General features: G+C 42.9%; 1 protein-coding gene across 5 annotated transcripts in view; it reads right to left on the bottom strand.

The window, feature by feature from the left end:
* The window catches only part of CDH12 (cadherin 12), a 2,251,017-nt gene that overhangs the window by 239,858 nt on the left and 1,991,758 nt on the right, over nucleotides 1-19,401 (bottom strand). For all 5 annotated transcript variants that reach the window (XM_069219514.1, XM_069219517.1, XM_069219515.1 and 2 more), the window contains one exon: nucleotides 14,684-14,851. In XM_069219514.1, coding sequence (XP_069075615.1) covers nucleotides 14,684-14,851 — 168 coding nt within the window. The remainder of the gene's footprint in view (nucleotides 1-14,683; nucleotides 14,852-19,401) is intronic.

Here is a 19,401-nt window from a genome sequence, read left to right on the forward strand (position 1 = left end):
GATATCTAGTCCTATGCAGCAGCACGGTAATCCAAAAAATTGCCCCCATTTATTTTCCATAGCATTGTTACTATATAGTTGTATCAGTGCTTAATTTGTGCTTGTTGTTTCCGGTGCTGAACACCGCACTTATTTTTGAGTTCCGGGGCTTAGTTTTCTCTCTCAAGCATTTACTGCGAGCAAAAGACATGTGGGAAAGACGGAGGAAGAGAAAAACAAAAACAAGTGTGAGAAAGGGGAAAAGCAGGAAGCTACGAGAGTGAGCTGAAGGGGTAGGGGTGGCTGTAAATGGATCGAAGAGGCCCGAGGTGGCTTCAGGTTTACGCTGCCTCAGTATTGTGTGCTCGCACTTTTAATTGCAACAGCCGCTTGTTTAAGAGGGGAGCTTTGAGCACCGGCACCTTTTTATCTACAAATTACTGTGATAACATGAATTTGTGATATGTGCTGCATGCAGAAGGCCATCGTGTGAATACTTCTCGGGGGAATGGCTAACAAAGTCCGAGTCTCTGCCTATTTGCATGGAGAAGAGATCCCTTTGCTCCAGCTCGTTGTCCGACACCCTAACGGTTTGCAAGAGGTACCGTGTGCAGTGACCGCCAGATGGACTCGGGAATGGCTAGTACAAGGGACCGATGAAACAATCAGAAGCTGCCACCAGAGATCAAAAAGCTAATGTAACTAATGAAACAGTATTAAACATAACTGGACCAACCGCAGACAACAGCTGCAGCCCACCCAGGCTCACTCAAATACGACATAGTCGGGAGAAAATCACAGAGCAGCTGTAAATATAACAAAATGTCAGGAACTAGATCTTGCCAGCTCCTATCTCTTGCAATAACGTGCTACAGAGCTAACCTTGACACTTACAATTCGGCCATTTTCTTATTGGTGCTGGCCCTAAAGCTGCAAGGCGAGAACAGAACATTTCGTGTAACTACGATGTATATGATTGATGAAACCTTTCATGGAGCCTCCAAATAACCCATGACCAAAATGAGTTTCTCCGAAACCAACAGAATCGCAGGCTTTAAAAACAGCACTTGTAAATCAGGGCCTTTGAAAAGGACATCTGGCTGCGCTACCGCACGCTATCCTTCCGATCAGATTCACAGAACTCACCAAGTCCTGCAGGCTCTCCAAGGACGATTTTGTTCTTTTATTACCCAGCACCTGATCAGGTGATACCGAGAAAACAGCCTCTTTCAATCAGCATGGCTCGCACGCTTTTACCTGCCTGCTGTCTTCTGAAAAACAGAGTAAAGAATGGGAATTTTCACCCATGCCCACTCCCCGTCCATCATGTGCGCCATCAGCAATGGGGAGGAACTCAGAGCGCCCAGCTCGCTCTATGTCCAATCTAAAAGAAATCTGGTGCTGAAAGGGTAGTGGGCGAGTTAGTAGTCATCAAGGGAAGCCAGCAACAAAAGGGCAATCCGGTAGCCTTGCCCATTATTTAACCTGTGCTGCCCCTGATGCTTGCCCAGGTGGCCCCGCCGATCCCATAGCATCCAATGTCTGTTGACCATGGGGAACTGCAAAAAATGTCAATCACGGCCTCCGTTGGCCACCACCCCTGACCTGGCCGATCCAGCCCACACCTCTGTTTCGATACCACCAAGCTCATCCCTTAGCCCCTTGACAATCAGGAGGATGCCTCTTGTGCAGGCCTGCACCCAGAACAACATTGTGAAGAAGTGCCTTGGAATGGTCATCATCTGTTTACGTTCATGGTAGATGGAGGGGCTTCAGCCCAGAAGGCATTACACATAATGCAGTATTAGAAACCAAGTTATCGATAATGAGAGCTCCCGGATTTATGTTTTTTTTTTTTTTTCTTACATTTCCGTCTGCATTTATCCATATACATTTTTTGTCCATCTTAATGGTATGTATTCTTATTTTTTTGTGTTTGTGAATTAATTAAGTCAAAACTTTTATATTTCCACATTTATTTAACCGATAAATATGCAATCCTACTTTGATGCCTGTTGGGTTTAAACACATTAAATAGCCAAATAAAATGAAACAATACACCTACATGAATATTTTAGCATTATATACAAGTATACAATGAGATATGCATTGATGTTTGGAAGTCTCAACCAGTTTTTGTCTTCCCATGCTGTGAATCTGCTCAGCTGGGGACTTGGGAGTCATGAATAACAGAGCGGGGAGTCACTCAAAAGAGGCAATTTTTCTGTATTTGTCTACTCTGAAAAATAGATAAAGGAAACACATTATTTACTATCTGTATTTAGCTGTATAACTATGTAAAAATGGAAAACTCGGAGCCTTATCTATAATGATGATACTGAGGTAGATCAGTAGTAAAGAAGGTCTGGGCCTCTATGGAATCTGCCCCTAAACATTTGGGCTGATATTTATGGGGTTTTGTCGAAGAACAGTGCAGCAAGCCACCTTTCTGCTCTGCGCTGCGTCAAGAGGAAAGGTCAGGAATGCACCATAAATATGGCATAAGGCTCAATGCTGTCCTGTCCCACTGCATTTTGGCAGCCTAGCGCAAGCACAGGCACCGTTGTACCATAGTGCAAAGGTGTCTGCGTTGTAGAAAGGATTGTTTTTGTGCAGGAAAGGGCACCTTCCTGCACAAAAACAATATTGGGAGGTTTTTTTCCTCTTTCAATGTGTGTGGCAGAACGCAGCATACACAGAGGAAAAACAAGGAGAAATAAAGATATTTCTCCTTGTTCCACCTCCCCTGGGAGGCATAAGGTTTAAGCACATCCCCAGGTTTACAAGGTCTTGTAAATGTGGGATGCATCAAAATTCATGGGTGAAAAACACCCACCACAAAGCCTATGGGATGCCTTCCTTGTGCAGAGTAAGGCAACACAGCGATTTGTACTGCCTTGCCTTAATGCATTGCCTATGAGGCCATTCAAAGCCACTCAAAGTGGCTTTGTGTGGCGTCATAGATATGATTTCAAGGTTTGTGCCACCATTTCATCACAAAAAGTGACGCACCAGCAGTGCACGGGGCACCTAACTATGGCCCTAAGTGTAGAGAGTTTGCTCTGGACATCAGGCATTAGCATTATAAAGGTTAATATTTCAAAAGTTTGGTTCGTACTTTCACATGTTGCACACATCCTACAGTAACTTAAACATAAAAGTATTTTAATTTACCCACAGTTAAGTTTCGTTTTTTTGTAAAATTTAGCTTACTGACTTTTCAATTATTGTAGAACTAAAGTACTTACTCAGTCAACACAGGAACTCCCCAGACACGTGTTTCATGTTTTTGCCATACGTTGGAGAAGAGTATTACATACAATCACGGGTAACGTGCTGCATACTATTGAGGAGAAGTACCAAATGAACCAGTGTGCATCACACTGGCTTAGAAAAACAATTGACTTTCCTCAGGGATCTCGATTCATCCAAATACCAGGCATGGCAAAAGTGACAGCACATCACAGAAAATGACAACATATGGCCCTTGACCCATAATTTATAAGAAATGCATGTCACATGACCATAACACCGACTACAACACAATAATTGATTGATGCTGATGTTGCATAATAACTGTGTATTAGGTAAACAACACAACACAGACACATGTTTGTTTTAGATACCACCTATGTTAGGGAGCTGATGGTCTTTGAAAGTTTTGGGATGTATTATTTGACTTGAGTTGTACTGAGTGAGCAAAGGGCCAGATGTATCACAAAAGTGGTTTGCGATCTCATAATAGTGAATACTTGTGATTCGCTATTAGGAAATCGCAAACTGGGATGTGCAACAGTGTGTTTAACAGTGTTTGCTATTCTCAAATAGGTCGCAAAAGATCTGCCTCATGCTATTCATGAGGGAGGTCGCAGTTTGCACCCCATTTGGGGCCACCTGTAGGTAGCTGTTTGCACATCACACATCGCAATGCACAAACCCCATTTTGCGATTCGGTAACCTGGTTAGCAAATCGCCGAAACGGGATTGTGACTCGCAATTAGGAAGGGGTGTTCCCTTCCTAATTGCGACTCGCAGTGCAATGTAGCATTGTTTTGTGACCGTAAACGCGGTCGCAAACCAATCACAGTTTGCACCCATTTCAAATGGACTACTGCCTGCTCTGAAAAAATGAAACAAAAACGTTCAATTTTTTGTTTTTGTAGTGCATCTCGTTTTCCTTTAAGGAAAACGGGCTGCATTACAAAAAAAAAACTGCTTTATTGAAAAGCAGTCACAGACATGGTGTTCTGCTGTCCGCAGCAGGCCACCATCCCTGTGAGGGCCGCCATTCGCAAGGGGGTCGCAAATTGCGACCCACCTCATGATTATTCATGAGGTGGGCATTTGCGACCCCCTTGTGAATTGCAGATGGTGTCAGGGACACCATCCAACATTCAGATTTGCGACTCGCAAATTGCGACTCGCAATTCTGAAAGTTGCTACATGTGGCCCTTGGAATTGGCCACAATCACAGGGATGGTGGCCTGCTGGGGACAGCAGACCTCCTTGTCTGTGATTGCTTTTACATTTTGTTTTAAAATGCAGCGCGTTTTCCTTAAAGGAAAATGGGATGTATTTAAAAAAGAAAGATGAAAAGTTTTCTTTTCATTTTTTAATAGTAGGCAGTGATCCATGGGACCACTATCTGCTCCTAAAAAATGCTCTTAAAAAAGGTTTTTACTACTATTCTCAAAGGGGAAGGGGTCTCCTGAAACCTCTTCCCTTTTGCAAAGGGGTTACCACCAACTTGAAGTTGGTGGTAACTGTGAATATATTGCAACTGCATTCACGGTCTCAAAACATTACTACATGCCAGTGCGATTCAGTATTAGGAAGGGATGCTTTAAACATGCCCTTTTCGAATACTGAAACGCAAAAGCAAAATGTGATTCGGTAAACAAGTGACTAAGTCGCATTTTGCTTTGGTACACAGAAAACAGCATTTTTCCTGTCACAAATGGCTAGATGGGTCATTTGCGACCAGAAAAATACTTCATACATCTGGTCCAAAATGAAGTGAAAAAATGGGGTCAAATAGGGTATTTTAAAGCCCAATTTTCACCTAAATGTGTTAAAAAGACATCAGGCCTGAATTAGATGTTGGTGAAGGGAATACTTTGTCACAAACTTGATAGATTTCCCGCGTGCTGTATTACGATCCCCATAGCATAGAATGGGATCGTAATACAACTGACGGGATATCCACCATGTTTGTAACTGAGTATTCCCCTCTGCCAAGATCTAAATCAGGCCCATAGACTCTGAAAGGGCACTCATCTTATATTCAGATCCTTCCATGGTGTGCCAAGTCAATGAAACCTGACACTTCACAGGAGCTGGCTCCATCATTTTCAAAACTTGCAATGGGTGCCCTCATTTGTCAAAAAATACCTCAATTGTGCCAGGGCCAGCATTTTGTCATGGGTGCCACATATGCCATGTGTGCCTTCCTATTTCAAAAATTACATTAATTATACCGAGCCAAAATCTTGCCATTTATCCGTCCATATACCATGGGTGGCCCTTGTGTCAAAAATGTTCACAGCATGTCAGTGCCAGAAATTTGTCATGGTTACCACCATCCCTCTTGTCAGGTTGTCCACTAAGCCAAGGATTACCATTATCATACTATGGGTATTGCCATGCCAAGTATTTCCTAAAATATTCCAACATTTTTCCATATGCCATTGTATGCCAAGTATGACCTCTAGTATGCCAGTACCAATATTTTACTTTGGATGGTCAGTATGCTAAAAATTGCGTCTAGTGTGCCAGTGCTAGCATTTTGTCACAGTTGTCTGTCATTCTAAGAATTGCCTTGCCAGCACAGTATCTTGCCATAGGTTTTTCTATGAGTCAAGAATTACCTTCCGTATGTCATGGCCAATAACAGACTTGCAAGTATAACAAAACATTCACACTCACACTCACTTACATTCACTCACTCTCAGTCATTCTCACTTCCTCACTCACACTCATTCATTCTCATTCACACTCAGTTTCACTTACACTTTCTAAGACTCCCTCACACTCATTCTTATAATTCTCACTCACTCACTTTTGTTCACTCAATCTCAGTCAATCATTCTCACTCACTCTGACTCACTCATATTCAATTATTGACCAGTTATATCAAACTTTCTCTATCACTACCTGTCACTGACTCTTACTCACAAAGTCTCTCTCTCATATAAGCACATTCTCACCTGCAAGCACACACACAACAGACATTTTTTTTTTTTTTTTGTAGTTACCACAGCTACCACTAAAGGTTCCGTTCCATCTAAGTGTGGGGAATGTTTTATTACACTGATAGTGAATAATATAATAATATTCATTATTAGTATATTTAATATTGGACAGGCAATGAGAAGTGTGGAGGAGCCCTTATGTTTTTGACACTGATTCTGACACCTGTGATGCCAGGCATCGCAAGAGGCAAGCTGGGGTCACACCAGCAACCCTTAAATGGCATCCATGACTTTCCTCCTGCTCCAACAGAGCACTTATTAGCATTTCTCAGGTGCATTTCACACTCTGACATGTGGCATCTCTTAATGTATCATATAGCTTTAGAGGCAGATCAGTTGTCTCTCTGCGTGGAATGCAGCAACAGTTTGGGGCTGATTTAGAACATGGTGGTATTGGTCCCACCGCTGAATTTTCTACTGGAATCCCGTCTGCCACCGTGACGACCCGCCCGCGGTAGTTAGATGTTGGTGGTCCTATAGACGAAAGCTTGCATTTGAACAGGTTGGTCTGCTAAGAAATACTGCCTGCAATGACAGCAGGACAGGCAAAAGGGCATGCCAGTGGGAAGCTTTCCTGCTGTACAGATTGGGATGTGCCTTACTGCCAAGAAAGGAGTGATGGTCGGATCCCCATGTCTGAGCTGCAGATTGGGGAGAGAAGGGGTGAAAACTCACTTTTTTCCTGATTTCACACCCTTCTTTGACTGGAAATTATTGGACAAAACTTGCCTACACTGCTGCCACCAACCCACGTAGAGAACACAACCCCCTCATCGCCAGACTTAAAGGTAGAGACACCACATTGTCAGGGACCGTTGGGTAGGACCTGCATGGGAGGTCTGGACCACTGCAGACATATAAATGTCACAGTAATATTTTTAAGTTACTGTGAAAGCATATGTCAGGGACACAAGTGAGTCTGACACAGATGGGGACACACTGGTACAAAAGACACGCACAACTGTCGTTAAGGTGCCAGTATTTATTGGTAAATGAATGATGGCAGCACAATGACAGTACATTCACACTTGTCAACTGTGTCCACATTGTCAGGGGACCTGCACCTGTCATGTTCTGCTACGAGTTGTCTGTGTGAGTCAGTATGTGTATGTGTGTATGCATTGCGATTGGCAGGGTGAGGGGGAGGGAGCTGGAGTGGGTGCTGTGGTTGTGTCAGTATGTGTGCCGTGTGACTGTGATGCTGTTGTCTATGTTGTTTTGTGTGTTGTGTTGCTGCGTGTAACATTCATGTGAGTGGTGTTGTGTGGTTTTCGTTTTAGTGATGTGTGGAGTTGTGCTTGTGCGTGAGTGTGTTTGTGTAGCTGAGTCTGTAGTTGCGTTGATTGTTGTGGTTTTGTTGTGTGTGAGTAAAGTGCCAATGGTGAATATATGTTGTGTCCTGGATGTCCTTCAATGAATGTTTGCAGTATGTAATTGTTGTGGAGTGGTAGAATGGGAATGGATACGGGTGTGTATGTGGTGTGTTGTGTATTGTCCTGGGAGACAGATATAGCAAAGGTACAGTATGTGTGTGCAACGTACCTCTGTTCCACGGCCACTGCCATTGTCTGCTGTCCAATGGGCCCTGCAACGCCCTCACCTCCATCAGATGATGACCGACAGTCCACCACTTGCAGAGCTGTATCTAAATACAGCAGGCGGAACACCGTTGATTTTATGGTCTTTTTGGGTCTGCCACCAACGTGTTATGGTGGTGCTACCGCCAAGGTCTAAATCAGGCCCTTTGTTTCATATTTCTCTATAGCAACTATCAGAATCTGCATGGAAGCACCCACTAATGATAGTAATAATCTTCTCTCATGAGAGTCAAAACACGACAAAGCACTTTATAGGAGTATTCCAGCAGTAGCGAAACATGTACTTGACTCCTAAAACTACTAATATGTGAATATGTAGATCTGGTGGAAGCGCAGCTAAGGTAATGTATGGAATAACTTGTTCTGAATCCAAAAAACACTTATGAACTGTAAGATTAATGGCCTGCCCACTTTCGCAGGCATCTCCTAAGAAAGATGGTTTTAACAGATTATCAGGAAATTTTAAGAACTGCACTCTTGAAACGGAATGTCGAGCACCACACACCCTAAACATCACACACTAGTATTGTGTAAATGTGTGCAGTATTTTATGTCTGTCTCCTAAAAGCCACCTGTCATGAGATGATCGTCTTTATTATTGAATGAATAATATACTCAGTTTTAGGCCTCTCATTCTACCAGAGAACTCCATTAATCAACCAACCTTGATAGGGTAAATACAATCTCTGTTAAAAGTTAAAAGTGATAATTATAAATAACACCTCTATTGCATGAGAAAATATAAAAAAAAAACAAATATGCATTATTCATATGTTTTCAGTGGCAATCAAAACTATTGACATAATCCCATCTAAAAAACATCTACCTGCTGTGGGGTGACAATATAACATTTGTGAAATGATTCAGGATTAATAATATAATAATGACTAGTTCATAACTAATAACTCAATCTTTTTAAACTAAAATATCTTTCTGAGACATCAAATTACATAGGGGAGATGTAAGAGAACCAGCTATGTCACACATCTCTGGTTAATGTTTTAATACTAACTACAATGTCACAACTCTTTGATTTATTTTTAAATACTAACTACAAGCAAGTATGTACTGCTCTTGCAACCACTCTTCCTAAACCCATAAAAGGAAAACTTAAGACCTGTGTTTACTGGTCAGATAATTTCATACTCTGTCAATATTCACCAATGTCTTGACTTCAGTCAAAACTAAGTGATCCAAATAGTAATGTGACGCTATATCAAGGTCAATAATCTCAACCTGCAAAAATGTCACACCCACATTCTCATGTACAACTATGTTGGTGGCAAAAGAGAAAAAAGGGGCTAACTGACATTTCAGATGGATATTTTTGAGGGATCTTATTTCAACCATAATAAAGTTGCTTTCCAACACTCAAACAGTGGTTTAGAGATGTTAATAACACTAATTCTACTACACTAGTTGATATTGCCTATTCTCAACATTTCACCCCACCTGACCAAGCAGTCAGTAGGGTTGTAACTGACACCTAGAGATCTTGACTAATAAAAGACAGAGCAGTCCAAAAAACTAAAATAAACAAAGTCTACAAATTTAGCTCCTCAGTATTAGCAAGACCCGAAAGAAGGGTAGAATACATCAGACCATAGAGCAGTTTTGGTCCAAACCCTGTCATGCGAGTCTCACTGAGGGGCAAAAATACAAAGAAGTCACATTCTAGTCTTCATTTATCAGAAGAGAGAATGACCAAAGATAAAAGCACCCTCAAACCTTTTTAAGATAGTGAGTAATTTCAAGTAACTTTCTTGAGGAGAGAACAACAATTTCATAATAAGATGTGCGCATTTCTCAATATTCATTGTGGAAAAGTTGAAAAACGTAGGCATTTCCCCAGTGACCCATCACAATTCATGAACTCTGTAACACCATCCAGAAATGTAAAGTCACTAGGTCATATCTCATGCTAATAGCCCAATCAGACATAGTCAACACAATTGCCAAAACAACACCATTGCCAAAACTAAACCATACTCTTGAAGTTCTCTTGAAGTTCTCTCAAGTTATTTTTAAAGATATGCTTAGTTAAACTTTACAAGATGAACCTAACTAAAATTTTACTGTCACAAGTCGTAGCCTTTTATTGGCTAAAAATAGGTAACATTTCTCCTCTATTAGAATAAAAATAGGATTGGACCCTGAATGTCATAACAATTGTTGCACAGTTTCCAAACAGCTTCTCAATGTGAAAGCACTGGAAAGCTGTATTGATGGTCATTCTTTCATAACTGGAGATCAACTCCTTGATGAGTTAAGATCTCTCATCTGATCAGGATGTTGCACAGAAACAGCATGTTAAGGCTTGTTGAACATGCAACTTAGATTTTAGACAAATGAGACTCCAACCTCCTTATCTTCCTGGATCTTTTGGCATCATCTGGCACAGTGAATCACTACAGTCTATTGAGATTCCCAGTGATAGAATTTGATTGCATGGACCTTTTCTCAAATGTTTCTTTTCACATCTTTTCAGATTTCAAGAACCAATCTCTCTCACCATCCAAGCTGGCTAGCCCCCACTTTATCCCCTCAAACTCAGTTTTAAACAAGTTCAACATCTTGTGTTATCAATGTTTGTTGGGAATTACCATCTTTTGTGTGGTGTTCCCTCAGATGCTTTTGCCTTCACCACTCTAATTTTGCTGAAACTGTTTATGTTGCATTTAGGGCTCCTCACACTTTAGTCCCGCTGACCAGTGGTAAAGTGCTTATGCTGTCTCTTCCAAACATGGTAACATTGTTATACACTTAGTTGGCCCAGTTAATTTACATATATGTCCCTAGTTTATGGTACTACATGTATCCAAAACCAGTAACTTAACTTCTACAAGTGGGATGCAACACTCTTTGTTTCCCCCACTAAATTAGCCCCATACAACGTCTCAGGTCTGCCACTGCATCCTGTAATGCAGTTTTAAAACTGACATTTCAACCTGGAAAAATAAACATTTTACAATGCCTAAACCTTCCTTTCCAATACTTATAAGCCACCCCTACATTAGGCCCTACAGGCTCATAGGGCAGGGTGCATGGCATTTAAAATGTAGGACATAAGTACTTATGTTTTACATGTCCTGGCAGTGAGAAAACATGCAAAGTTGTTTTCATTGCAGCAAAGGCTAACTCCCTCATGGAATAACACTAATTACATTTAATAGGTGATAACGTCAGTTTGGGATCAGCTAGAGAAATACTTTTTCCACTCATTGGAATTGAAATGTAATGTCCTCTTCAAAGGCACAACAAATTTTCAATTACTTTACTTAAAATGCCACTTTTAGAGACTTTTCAGCCTAAGCCGAATATGCCTCTCTGCCAGTGTCCATGGTCATTTAACTGTTAATGGCTCTTTGGTGCTGTGATCTGTTATAAAGGGCCTTGGGTGAGGGGCAGGGTTTTCTACTTCTGAGCAGGATGACCTCAGAGTTGTACGCAGCCCTTCTTGAGCTTCAGAGTGTAGCATGAGGGATGTACCAATCCCTTTCCGACTAAAGAAGATGCCTGCCTCCTTGTCACTGGCAAATGTAGCCCATACCTGGTCTGCATGACATTTGTTTCTGTAGCCCGACTGGAGCCCTGCAGACTGAAGGGAAACTGAACCTGTTTGCCTTGACCCAAAGACCACAGAAATGCATCCAAGGGTCAGTTGGAAGACCTTCTGTTTGAGGTACATAGACACAACAAGCTTCCAAGCTGCAACTGCCTAGCTGACCAGTATCAACTGGACCTGCCTGAACTCTGATTCAGACCTCCTCTGAAGTGAGTCCTAACCCCCCAAGAGGCGCCCCTGCATGTCCTGGATATTTGTCTGGTATTAGAATGTACTCCTCCAACCTATACAATGTCAAGAACTGGACCCTAGGTGACAAAACAGAGGCTCTCGGCTTTTTGCATCGAAAATAACTGCCCCAGTCTCTTCATTTATGCAATCAGATTTCATCAAGGCCAACATGCAAACTGCTAATGAGACCTTCCTGGATATCATGCCTGGGCTTAATCACCCAAAACTCTTCATGTCTACAATGACCGCCCCTCGTTTCCATAGCTAAATTATTCCCAACCCTTCTCAAAGTGGCAACATACCCTAATGGTAGTCTATTAGTAGCACACAAAAGTTTAATCATATTTTTATGATAATATCATTCATACGGTACTAGCTCCGTATTGAGGCACATAGTATCAACAGGCTAACCTACATACCCATCTGACACACTCCTCCTTTAAATCTATCTGTAGATCTGCCATTTCCACCACCACCAGAAGCACCCTGTCTATCGCACAACTGTTTGCAAAAATGGCATTGAAGGGGTTGCCCTAGCCACAACTGCCTCTATGACACCATTGCCAACAGCTTATTCCCTCTTTGGGACTTTCATGCACAGAAGGGTCATTCCAGCCAGGAAGCATGCTAAATTGTCCTCCACTCGCCTTGAGATATCTCCAAGTCTCAAATGAACATTTGCGTTAAAATTTCCAATGATCCAGCTTCAGAAAATATAAAAATTGATAAGTGGTCCTTTGTTCCAACAAGTCTATGTTAGTGAGAGAAATTTCAGAAAAAATAATTTGCTGATTTTAATGGAAAGGGTAAATATGGTTGTAAAGATATGCTGTGCCACCAGCGATACACCCCATAGCATCCCAGCAGAATGGCAGCCAGAGCCCCCTAAAGGGCATAATGATCCCATAGGTTCAGTTTTGAAGCATATGTTTTATCAGGGTTGGAAATCCCAAAGTAATTCTTTTATAATGAATCTACAAGGTTGAACAGATCATCATAGTGAAGAAGAAAACCAAAGGTAAAAAAGGTCCAGATTACACAAGTTGGTTTTTGATAGTCACTGAACATTTCGCTCAGTTGGGTCTTATTTTCTGATCTTACATTGATCATATACGTGGATAAATAGGTAGAAATTACCGTGAACATAGCTGGGATGTAAAAGAGGACGATACATTAATGGAGGTGCTGGGATTTGACTGTGTACATTTTAATATTTTCTTAAATATTAAGTTTCACATTTTACAGTTGTATAGCCAAAGAGAGATTACATCATTGACCTAGACTCACTCAAGTGTGAACTCAGAATTAAGATTTACACCTCTTGGTTGTAAGGGCAATAACAATGACATTAGATCGTATTTCCTCTTGATTCATTCTACAGTGTGAAAGGAACTGGCAGGTGAAGGCCAAACAAGATTACACATCCGTTCAATGGCTTGTGGGTTCTCAAAGATCATTTTTGAGGGTCATTATATAATTGTCTGGGCGACAGGAGCATTTCACTATAGTCCATTAATAGAAAGTATAATTAATTTTAGAAGCACTGAACATGTCCTTCTGGAAATCTGCATCTGGCATTTTTTGCAGGTTTAGGTTCCTGAAAATTAGGCAAGAATCTTAAGATACATGTCTTTCAGTTTTCCAGGTTTTGGTCAGACCCTTTTCTACACTGGAGTCTCACTAAACCTTTGTACAGTTAGCTTTTGAGTCTTGAAATCTTCCAAGGCACTTTAATAAAAACGGCAGGCCAGTTGAAGGGTCTCCACGTAGGGTTTGCAAGAAACTACCTTGGACTTTTTGAACACAGGGTATTGACTATCTGTGAAACAAAAGCCTATGTGAAAACGTTTTCCCTGGAAAGTCCATTAGCAAATGAGAGCATCTTCTAATACTATCTTAAGCACTGGAATGTGTATTATAGCCTGGAGAACTAAATGTATACTTTAGTAATAAAAGGTAATTTAAAGTATGTACTTGCCAACATAATAGGAGATGTGTTTGTTTCATAAAAATAACTTGCATCTATACATTTTTCTTAATTTAAGCTTCACCAGAATCAATTTAAAAGCTTATCGTATTTAATCCAGTTGATTTTGGAGTACATAGTTGCCTGTAGGCATCTCTAAGCTGACATGATGACATGTCCCAGACAAAGGCAGAAAAAAGGGAAAGGTAGCATATTCTCTCTGAGTGACCTTAGAAGAAGCTCAAACTGCCAGAAGCTGTAAACACATATGGCAATAATGTATTTAGGATATGCCCTTTTGGTTTAAATGAAGTAGTCTGCATAACATTAGGCATGACTGATGTCAGCTCACAATCATTTTACCATTGTGCTACGTCCAATGCATATACAAATACTACCATAAGTAGGTTTGTTTTCAGGGCGGTTCTGATTTTTTTGGATATGAACAGAACTTGTTTTTATTATGAATGGGAGTCTTTAATATAGAGGTACTCCCTGACTGAGGCGTGAGTCTTAAGGTTAGTTCTCTTTCTCTTCATAGGATCTCTATTGGTCATCCGCCTATAATGAAGAGACTAGTATTTTCAGGATGGAGTGGAAATAGAGGGAAGTGATCGATAAAGTCACAATATACCAAATTCACAAGCTTTGACTTTCCATTTATGTGTACTCTGAGTTATTCTAATTCACATTTATTCCTCTTAAAATCTAATCAACGCATTTGTCTCTAAACCAAATTCCATTGGTACCAAGAGAGGGTGAAGCTTAAAACTGCAAAATGAGAGCAAAATGCACACTTAGAGGAAAAGCTCAAAATGTAAATAGTGGCACAGATTAAATATAAATACCCACATAAAAGTATGCATATTATATAATACGATTCAGTATGGACATGCAGGGATTTACAGTGGTAAGTAAATACATGTTGTCTTTAAGACTGAGTTGCATTGCTCGAGCAACAGCACAAAACTTTAGTGAATGTGGGCCATAGTGTGCAGTAAGAATTAGCCATGGTGTTCAATTGTATTTATTCTCACCAAAAAATGTAATGGAAAGAGAAACCAATGGACAAATCACACAGAAAAACACCTACTCTTGGGAAATCTTGGTGGATTGTCATTGACGTCAGTTAGAGTTATGTTGACTGTGGTGGTCCCAGCTAATCCACCCAATTGTCCTCCCATGTCCTTGGCCTGGATGAGCACTTGATATTGTTCTTTCACCTCTCTGTCCATGTTTGGTAATGCTGTTCTTATGACACCTGTCATTAAATAAAAACAAAAGACGACACCATGTAAAATTAAGCAAATAAAATCATTTGTTACTTCACATGAACGACTGAAGTACAATTTTGATTTTACCTTTGAAATACATACCAAAGAAGTCAACATAAGTGAAGAACATTATAATAACATATAGACGGTCATTACGAGTCTGGCAGTATCTTGAATGCCAGATTTGCAGTGGCGTATGGACTGCCACCAAAAGTGCCGGTCCAAACATCACATTATGAGCGCAGCGGTCTTGCTGTGGTCAGACTGCCAGCACCTCCAGGATTAGTTGTCCTGGCGGTCTCGCGTTCTTGCTGGTCCTAATCCACCAGGGCAGCGCTGCAAGCAGCACTGCCCTGGGTATTAGGACTTCATTCTCTGCCCGCGATTTCATGCTGGTAACACTGCCATGTAAAGGCTGGTGCAGAACAGGTGCATGGGGGGCCCAGGGTGGTCCCTGCACTGCCCATGCACTTGCATGGGCAATAGAGGCCACCCCGGACAGCACAGTCGCAATGGGTGCTGGTGCACCCTGCATCCTACAGCATTGCTGCCAATCTCAATTACAAGCCAGAGACAATGTTGTAGGGAGTTTCCCGCCAGGCTGGTGGGTTTCCGCCCGCCGACCTAGTGGGAATCTCTTAATGGGTCCGGCAGAGAGGCAGCCACTATGGTGGCAACATCCCCCTCACAAGTTCGGCAGACGGGCAACACCATCTACCGAACACTAAATCGGGCCCATAGTGTATTGACACACAAAAAATATTGGCATTCAAATTGGCCCTGATTCACAAAGATTTTGCAGTGAATAACTCTTGTAGACCTCCTGGCTTACTCATTGCTTCTAGAAGTAAGCAAACAATACTCCTTACTTACTTAGAGAATCCAAGAACAAGCCAGGTGTACTGCAAGAGTAAGTCACAAATCTTCCTAGCACAATCTTTGTGAATTGGTTTAAAAATATATAGGTGCCGTTTACAAGAGAGTAACAAGTACATGGTGTAAAAAATACAGCATGTAATATCATAATTAAGCATTTGGGATAGCTACTTATTTATTCTTTATGTAACATGAGATGCACGCTGGACACAATCTCCCCATGAAGCTCATGGTGATTGTCAGAAAATACATGTGGAAGACCAGGTATTGAAAGGCTCCTCATACTTCCTACACCTGACACTCTTGGTTGCTATATATTGTTTGAAAGGGTCTTTCTGCAGGGTCACCCCCAAACATTTTGCCTTCCTCCTTCTCTTTTTCTGACCTCATTTTTGCTGGCTTTAGGACTCTAATCAGTGCTGAAGTGCATATGCTCTCTCCCTAAAACATGGTGACATTGGCTCATACCCGATTGGCATATTTAATTTACTTGTAAGTCCCTAGCAAAGTGCACTACATGTGCCTGGGCCTGTAAAACAAATGCTACTAGTGACCATTTGGAGCAATTGGACTGACCATTAGTAACTGGGTCCCCTCAGGAAAAAATCCCAAAGATAAATATAGCACACCTGACTAATTTGCAATCCAGTATAGAATTTAATACATTTGATGTGGCAGCTTCAGGGATTATGTCCTGGAACGTGACAGGATTAAAGTCCAAACTGGAGAATCCAGATTGGTTAAATGTAGTGACTCAAAATTCTTACACCTGCTGTCAAGAAACATGACGCATAAACCCCCCTCATTCATTAATGACTATACCACCTATAGCACTCCTGCAATTAAGTCTTCTGCGGGTAGGGCTAAGGGAGGCCCACCACCTTTATAACAGTATTAGTAAAGAGGTTGGATGTACGTGTCATGGACGCAACCCCCACTTATTTGGTCCTCTCTCTTAAATTAAATGAGCCTTATGATGTGCTGTTGATCAACTATCATAATAATGTTTTCGATCCGTCAGACACTAGTGTGATTGATAATCTTGAGGATATAGTACATAAGGCACTAAGGGGGTCATTCTGACCCTTGCGGTCATGGACCGCCAGGGCCAACGACCGCGGAAGCACCGCCAACAGGCTGGCGGTGCTTCCGGGGGCATTCTGACCGCGGCGGTAAAGCCGCGGTCAGAAAAGGGAAGCCGGCGGTTTCCCGCCGGCTTCCCGCTGCCCCAGGGAATCCTCCGCGGCGGCGCTGCAAGCAGCGCCGCCATGGGGATTCCGACCCCCTTCCCGCCAGCCTGGTTCTGGCGGTTTTCACCGCCAGAACCTGGCTGGCGGGAACGGGTGTCATGGGGCCCCTGGGGGCCCCTGCAGTGCCCATGCCACTGGCATGGGCAGTGCAAGGGCCCCCTAACAGGGCCCCACATAGATTTTCAGTGTCTGCGTGGCAGACACTGAAAATCGCGACGGGAGCAACTGCACCCGTCGCACCCCATGCACTCCGCCGGCTCCATTCGGAGCCGGCATCCTCGTGGAAGTGGGTTTCCCGCTGGGCGGGCGGGCGTCCTTCTGGCGGTCGCCCGCCAGCCCAGTGGGAAACTCAGAATGACCGCCGCGGTCTTTTGACCGCGGTACGGTCTTCTGGCGGTTCCCGCCAGGCCGGCGGCATCCGCCGCCGGCGGGGGTCAGAATGATCCCCTAAATGTGAGTAAGAAGGATCTTAGAATAATTTGGGTTGGGAATTGTAATGCTCATCTCTGTGAACCAGAGCTTTTAGACTGCTGTGGGCTCCTTGACGAATATGTTTGCCCTATGCAGCATTTCAAACATTCCCCCTACGGAAATGCCGTCAATCGTATGATGGCTGCTAATTCTTTGTTCTTCCCAACACCAGTGGTCGAGGGGATTCCTACGTTCATAAGGGGAGTTGCCCATACTACAATTTATTTTATTGTTTATTCTAGAGAACTTACCCCCTTTGTTGGGAAGTTTAGGGTGATGTTATCTTGTATTAGTGATCATAATCCTTTAATTTTAGAAACAAGATTGGGTTTGGAAAAGGATTCAAGTGTAGCGGAACGACTCCCTGTTATGAAGCTCTCTGCGCAGAAAGGTCTGACCATTAGATGGGGAAAATTGATAAAAGATCTAGGGGGTGATTCTGATTCTGGCGGGCGGCGGAGGCCGCCCGCCAGAATTCCGCCCCCATTATACCGCTCCGCGGTCAGAAGACAGCGGAGGGTATTATGAGTTTTTCCCTGGGCTGGCGGGCGGTCTCCAAAAGACCGCCCGCCAGCCCAGGGAAAAACTCCCTTCCCACGAGGATGCCGGCTCGTAATCAAGCCGGCGAAGTGGGAAGGTGCGACGGGTGCAGTGGCACCCGTCGCGTATTTCAGTGTCTGCAAGGCAGACACTGAAATACTTTGCGGGGCCCTCTTACGGGGGCCCCTGCCGTGCCCATGCCATTGGCATAGGCACGGCAGGGGCCCCCAGGGGCCCCGCGACCCCCCCTACCGCCATCCTGTTCATGGCGGCTTTCCCGCCATGAACAGGATGGCGGTAGGGGGGGTCAGAATCCTCATGGCTGCGGAGCGCGCTCCGCAGCCATGGAGGATTCAAACAAGCAGCGGAAAGTCAGCGGGAGACCGCTGACTTTCCGCTTCTGACCGCGGCTGAACCGCCGCGGTCAGAATGCTCGTTGGAGCACCGCCAGCCTGTTGGCGGTGCTCCCGTGGTCGGTGGCCCTGGCGGCCACCGGCCGCCAGGGTCAGAATGACCCCCCTAATGTTGAATAAAAGTGAACAGGTCATTATTGCTTTGGAGGAAGATATGCCCCCTTATAAAATTGTTGAGGCATTTTCTGCCTTGACAAGGTATATGGCTGACAAATTGGAACCCCCTAGCACCAGTAAAGACAGTGGACCTTGTTGGTTCAATCATGCATGTACCACATCCCTTAAAGACCTAAAGAAAATAACCAACATTTTCCCTCAAAATCGACATGCTATTAAGGAGGCAAGAAGGACATATAGGGATGCACTTGCTGCCAGGAAGATCGAATTGAGGGAGAATGCTTGGGATGAGCTAATTGAAGCAAGCACAAAAAAAAGATACAAAGGCTTTTTGGCAAGTGGTTAACTCTCCCAATTAAATGATAAGTATAAAATTACAATTAATACTGTTATCCCAGCCCAAATATGGGTGGACCACTTTTCCAAAAGTTTTATTATAGAGAATAGTGTTTACCAGGATGAAATGAATTGTCTTAGGGCCATAAGAAATGCCTCGGTAGGTGCAGCTTTCTGTAATACAAAAGATGCAGCCGATGTAATACAGGCAATCCAAGACTGCCCCTCTGACAAAGCTCCAGGCCTTGATAGAATCCCAGCTGACCTATACAGAGCGATTCCAGAATTGTGGGGCCCATTGCTTACTAATGTTTTAAGATCTGCTATGATAGGCCCCTTAGTAGACACTTGGAGAGAGGCAATTATTGTACCTATCTTTAAGAAGAGGGATAGGGCCACTCCACAATGTTACTGCCCAATCTTAGATAACTCAGTTAAGATACTAGACAGAGTGATTTTAAATAAGTTAGAAAATTGGGCAATGGAGACTAATTGTTTGTCAAAGGTGCAGTATGGGTTCTGCCCAGGTCTGGG

This window comes from Pleurodeles waltl, chromosome 2_2 (genome assembly GCF_031143425.1).
Source record: "Pleurodeles waltl isolate 20211129_DDA chromosome 2_2, aPleWal1.hap1.20221129, whole genome shotgun sequence".
Classification (NCBI taxonomy): Eukaryota; Metazoa; Chordata; class Amphibia; order Caudata; family Salamandridae; genus Pleurodeles; species Pleurodeles waltl.